The sequence below is a fragment of the Amphiprion ocellaris genome, chromosome 8 (assembly GCF_022539595.1).
Source record: "Amphiprion ocellaris isolate individual 3 ecotype Okinawa chromosome 8, ASM2253959v1, whole genome shotgun sequence".
NCBI lineage: Eukaryota > Metazoa > Chordata > Actinopteri > Pomacentridae > Amphiprion > Amphiprion ocellaris.
Genome location: NC_072773.1, coordinates 27,511,824 through 27,517,880, shown reverse-complemented (window position 1 = coordinate 27,517,880; position 6,057 = coordinate 27,511,824). Strand labels below are relative to the sequence as shown.

The window sequence follows — 6,057 nt, the reverse complement described above, 5'->3', positions numbered from 1 at the left end:
ATTTTCAACAGTACATACAAAATGTCGACCTTTATAGTACTTCCTGTATACTTCATTTCCCATAAGCCCTTGTAGCGGCGCGTCAACCTTTGGCTTGACGTGTAGTGGATATTGTAGTTTTATTGTACCTTGGACTATCTGCAAATACCTGTAGATGTAGGAAACACTAAAAACACCTTCCACCTTGTAATGAGTCATATTAGATGAACGCTAAGATTTATGAATATACGATGATAAATTAAAACGAAAAATAGGCAAATATGAATATTTATGGATATATAAATCTGTATCTGTATATAGATCTGTATTCCTTACTTTCATGGGCCCTTCACATCAATACTGCTAAATTACACCTTTATTGTACCTTGCAGGGCCTCTATGGGTTATACCCAGCCAAAATCTCAGTGTTTTTTTCAAATATTAAACTAAATATAAGGTCCACAATTGTCTATTGTCTAATGCAATAGCGCAGCACTTGATAATAAACAGTATGCATCAACTTCCCTCGGGATTGTATTTGAATTCTAGCAGTTGACCCTCTTTGATACATAGGATCTACAAAGTACTAGAAACATACTTTAGTTTAAATAAATGGAGATCAACAGAATTCAATAAATTTGTGAAAATTAAGAGAGACGCAGGTAGATAGATAGATAGATAGATAGATAGATAGATAGATAGATAGATAGATAGATAGATAGATAGATAGATAGATAGATAGATAGATAGATAGATAGATAGATAGATAGATAGATAGATAGATAGACAAGTTGCAGGGCTTACAGATGGGTTTTAAAATTCTGTTTCAGACTAATGTTGCGAATAAATTAGCCTGCAATACTGAACAGTTAAATTGGTGTTATGGTCATTGCTGTGACCATTAATTAATCAAAGTGATTTCATTGCTTTTGTAATGTTGAAGAAAATACTTGCACTTGAAAATATACACTACCAAGAATGTGAAGGGCTATACTTGGGGTCTAACAGTCAACCCGCTGATACATGGGATGAGTAAAATACTACAAACACCCCTCAATGCAAGAAAATAATTACGTAATTTGATTTGTGTACATAATTTGCTTAGAATTTTCCTTTAAAAAGATCAATTACAGGCTAATATTGCAGATGAATTAGCTAGCAATATTTCGTTAATTATATATATGGTTAAATTGGTGCCATGGTCATTGCTGTGTCATAAATGAAGCCAAGTCAGTCTCATTGCTTTTTAAATATCAAACTAAATGCACCCTATTTTTGGAATCAGTTTCAGACTAATATTGCTGATAAATTAGCTAGCAACATGCAGTAGTTGAGGTGGTGCAATGATCCCTGCTGTGATCATAAATTATCCCCACAGTAACGTGAGCGCAGGTAGGCTAAGTGGCTAGCTTATGATCATGCCATATGCCATAACGTTATGACGACGCTGCGACGGTGGTCGAAGCGGTTACGTTCCTTGAATCTGGTCGCCAGGTTACGTGCTCTAACGCTGGGCACGTCCATGTTAGCTGGACAGGACCCGCGCTGTTACCGCCCACTTTAGGTATTGCTCATGTTTTTTGAGTAGGGGACAGCTCCATTCATAGGGCTGGGCTGGCAGGCAGGCGAAGCGCAGGAGCGGCCAAACACCATCCGCGACGTAGTGTGGAGCCCAAATGATGGTATCTGACTGAGAACAACCAGGCCAGTTTTAACCGCGCTGTCATCGTCAGCCGCTTCGACACCGGACTATACCCTCAGCTAACACCGAAACCATCCGCTCAGGAATGGAATTTGAGTGTCTCCACTGAATACTGGAGGTTTCATCCCATCTCTCGACCTGCCGCGGAAATAGACAGACTTCCTAGTCGCCTGGCTCACCGCTGCCGCAGACCGACCGCTCTGCTTGGCTCATTTAACCCTGACCGTGAGCGGGACTGGCTGGTTCTGGCATCTGGACACATCGAAACTGGTCTGTCGTCGGTGTAGATAACACGAAACGTGCCTGTGTGTGCTTTTGCTGCCTGTATAATGCCGACACATTTGCGGTTTCGGAGAAGGTCATTCCTTGGGCTTATATTCCTTTTTTCACTGTCCACTTCGGCATTGTATTTCATCTACTCCGCCCCCGGAATCGGTAAGTCCTCATCAAACGGATGAATTTATTTGAAATTGTCAGACGGAAGGATGAAGTGAGCGTGTTTGTATGTGCTGTTAGGTCATGTGCGACAGCTCGGCTGCGAAGAGAAGGGGCCATGCGCCTCTGCTCAGCCTTGATCTCTCCCAGTCGATGATGAGACTCAGCTGGATGCTGGAGCTCAATCCTATAATATCCATGTACCTGGCCGCGATAATAATAGTATCACTGATGAGCATGGCTATTATAGTCATGCTGATGTTAGTAGGCCTGAAGGCTTTGATTATACTGCTTACACTAATGGGGCCACAGGCAGAATGTGCTGTTTTGGCCTTGAATTTGGTTTCATTTTTGAGCACTCTGAGAATAGCCAAAGTTGACTCATGTGTATCACAAGTCATATCCTGTCTGACTGTTTTTTTGGCAGGCCAATGGTCACTAAATGACGTGTGATGCCAGGCAAAGCATAGATATCACTTACAAACATTTCTTACATCTTTTGCTGCCTGGAAGTGTCATGCCATTGTATAATATCATATGTTCTGAATCCCTCCTATCATTAATTCATTAAAGTGCCTCATCATCCCCTCCCTTCCCCTTGTTCTGTCACTCTTTGTCTCTCTCATTGAACGTGTGTGGACATGCGTGTCATCTCAGTCTTCTTGAGTGTCTCAGCCATCCTTCTTTGGTGGCCGTGTGGTGAAAGACATTGTCCACTCATCTTATCGGTCTTGATACCTGAGGCAATGTGTGTTTACTACTTCAGTCATTATCACCCATGTGATGTCCAAACACCAGTTACTTTTTGGTGCCTTTAATATACCTTGAGCAGTGCTTATCTTGATGCATGGCCCTTGTAGACATGAGACTTTCGCCTGACTGTTCTTGACTCTCTGCCAGCCTGATCTGTCATAGCTTTCCACTGACTGGATAAAAGAACAGCGATGGATGTGAAAATATGCAGCCACAACATGGTTGCATATATTGTTCTATTTTGAGAACCAGAAGAGGAAAGTTAAAAAGGAAGTGATTTTGAGGAAACACAAGGTGTAGTTAAAAGCAGGCTTCTATTACATTTTTGTATTTACTGTTCAAGCCACCATTAGTTGGATATCCTGTTGTGCTTGCTGAACATGATTGTTGAGGTTAGGCCTCTTTAAAACATTAAGTTGTCTTTGCTCCTTTGAAAACAGTCCACACTGAAGGGGCATGAATCATCGATCTGAGCTGACAGACCATTGTCAAGTTGTACAGTGAACAGATTTTAAAAAGAGCAAGCAAACAAAGCTTTTCACAGCCAAAAAGAGAGAGCCTGATATTGTTGGCGGAGGGGAGTGACTGTATGAGAGAAATAATGTTCATGTTGTACAGTTGTAGCCTTTCTAAAACCTCAAAGAGAAAGCCAGTCCCTCTTACTCATCAAAATGGGTATTGATCCATTCACGCTTTTTACCAGCTGTGGACAACTTAATCAATAATTGAATCAATTCTCATATGGAGGCCACATTACTGACAGGAATAGAGTGTGTAAGTCCCGGTAACTGAGTGCAATGATTCCTCTAAATGCGAAACAAATAAACAAGTAAATCGTTGAGTAACTAGGATAAAAATAATTCGTCATTCAGCTGTTCACTATTTTTTCCATCTCAAGTGTTGATGGTGGTGGAGCTGCACTTGGCTGTATTCATCCTCTTGGGTCTTGACTATGGTAGAGCTGTAATGGCCACGTGGCTTATTGGGGGTTAGTTTAGAAACAGAACAAGGACCAGCAGCACCAGTCCATTAATTATAGATGGTAACCAGGAACAAGGCAGCTTTTGCTGCCGTTACTAAAAGCTTCAGTTTAGTCTTTTACAGCAGGGCTGCACTGGGAAACCATGTGGGGGTTTGGGGATGGTGCTTAAAAGAAATGGATCCAATTTTTTGTCATGAGGTGGTATGATTTACTCACTGGTAGTGATATCGATTGATGGACATTAGCTGAGGTTTCAGAGCCTGTGGTTGGAGATGCACCAGCCAGCCGGCAGCTTGTCAGACAGAGACAAACAGTAGCAAATGAGGTGGATTAACAAAAACATCTGAAACAACACAGCATTAGCATTTGGTTTAAGTATCCCCAACAGAATACAACACTGCAAGTGTCCTCATGATGCTTGAATCTCCACTTTGACACCATAGTGTCATGCACCTGTTCAAAATTAGTTCATGATACTAAGAGGTTTGGATGTTAAGCCATATGTCAAGATTTACAAAATGCTGTTTCCAGTTGTGAATGCTCAAAGGTATTGGGAACTGTGTTGATTTGATTCCATTTATTGGCTATGGTTAATTTTTATCTAACAAAAAGCAGAAGTGCTGCGACAAGTGCACACTTTACCAGCAAGTAACATGAACCAGCCTGCCTTAGGTAGTTGTCATAGTGGGATTCAGGGATGCAAATGGTTTGTTTCCAACTTTTCACTCCACTGCTGTTACATTCTCCAAATATAATCCAAGAACGTGTGCTCATTCTAGCTTTGTTCATGCTTTTATTTTCTCTCAGTATACAATCTAAGCTTGTTAAGTCAACAACAAAATCCTACTATATGACTTTATATATATATATATGACATTATTAATGTGAACAGATGTGCTGAAAAGGATCATATAGGAGGGTACAGTGCATAGAATTAGCAGAATAAATCAGAGTAAAGGGAAAAAAATAGAAAAATGGAAAAGGGCAAGAGGAGGAGGAGGGGGAAATGTAGAGAAAAGGATGAAAGAGATGAGCGGAGTGCCTTTCCTTCTGCTGGTTTGCACATTGGGGAAACCATCCAGAACACCTGAACAGGGCTTCCTATGATACCCAGCTGGCTTCAGTGCCGAATGCCCCAATTTCACTGCTTAGTCCATTTCTCTCTCTGACTCTCTCTCTCTCTTTGTCGCTCTCTCTCATATCTTGTCTTTATGCACTGACACCCCAGCTTCTATGTCGCTCCTGAGCATGGATGCTGACTGATGCAGGCTGGGGATACAGGGCACAGCTGGGCCTGATTGCAGCAGTTTATTTAATTAAAACATGAGAGGATCCCACTGTGCACCCACAGTGCTAGGGAAGACGCAGCCACTATTTATAGATTTGAACACAGATACACACACACCTCCACATCCAGGGGAGAGCAAGGAAGACAAGAAACCAGGTGCTTCCCTTTGTCTCGGGAGACCAGGTACATCCTCCAGACTATATGGCTGTACATGGGAGTACATCCGTCTGCTGTAATGTGCATATCTCATCATGTATCTGATTCATTCCGAGGTGTAGCCTGTCGACTGCACAAATTCTTAACGGTATGTTTCATTGCCTCACTCCAGATGAGGCAATGGAGACACCTTGCAAGCCATGTAGAAATCCCCCAGGGTTTCAAGATTAGCTCTGGCGAATTGTCCTTAATTTGTCAGACGGCACAAGGGTGAGATAAGAAAACACCCAGGGTTGTCACCTTGACTCGACATGTAACAACAATGTTTGCCAACAGAAGTACAGGCTTTGTTTTTATATGCCTAGTAATTGTTTGGCTTAGAAGCAACTTTATGACTTTTTTACAGCTCCACTTTAGTTTATTGAAATATGTGTCTTTAAATCTTAAAAAGAAGTTATGAATTACGTAATGGACAACTAATTTATACTGCAGCCTATCTAAATGGTTGCGATATGTTATCTTTGCTGATATTTCCTTCGTGATAAGAAGGCAAAAGTATAGCCTTGATTTGCTAAAGGCATTTCTGCTTTGAACCTGTTCTGCTTTCTGTCAGTTCAACATTTTGACTGTTCATGGACCAATGCATAAATTATGCCTTGCTTGTTCATGTTCTTGGTTTGTGTATGTGCGTATACATACACACAAAAAATATCTCACAATCCAGTATATGACTGACCTTTTAACAATGGGGGCATTTGAGGG

The 6,057-nt window shown here is 41.3% G+C and overlaps 1 protein-coding gene across 1 annotated transcript in view; it reads left to right on the top strand.

The window, feature by feature from the left end:
- The first annotated feature begins 1,423 nt into the window (after positions 1-1,423).
- The window catches only part of b4galt5 (UDP-Gal:betaGlcNAc beta 1,4- galactosyltransferase, polypeptide 5), a 29,258-nt gene continuing 24,624 nt past the window's right edge, over positions 1,424-6,057 (top strand). Inside the window, exon 1 of the mRNA XM_023278657.3 lies at positions 1,424-2,116. Coding sequence (XP_023134425.1) covers positions 2,011-2,116 — 106 coding nt within the window. The 5' untranslated portion in view covers positions 1,424-2,010. The remainder of the gene's footprint in view (positions 2,117-6,057) is intronic.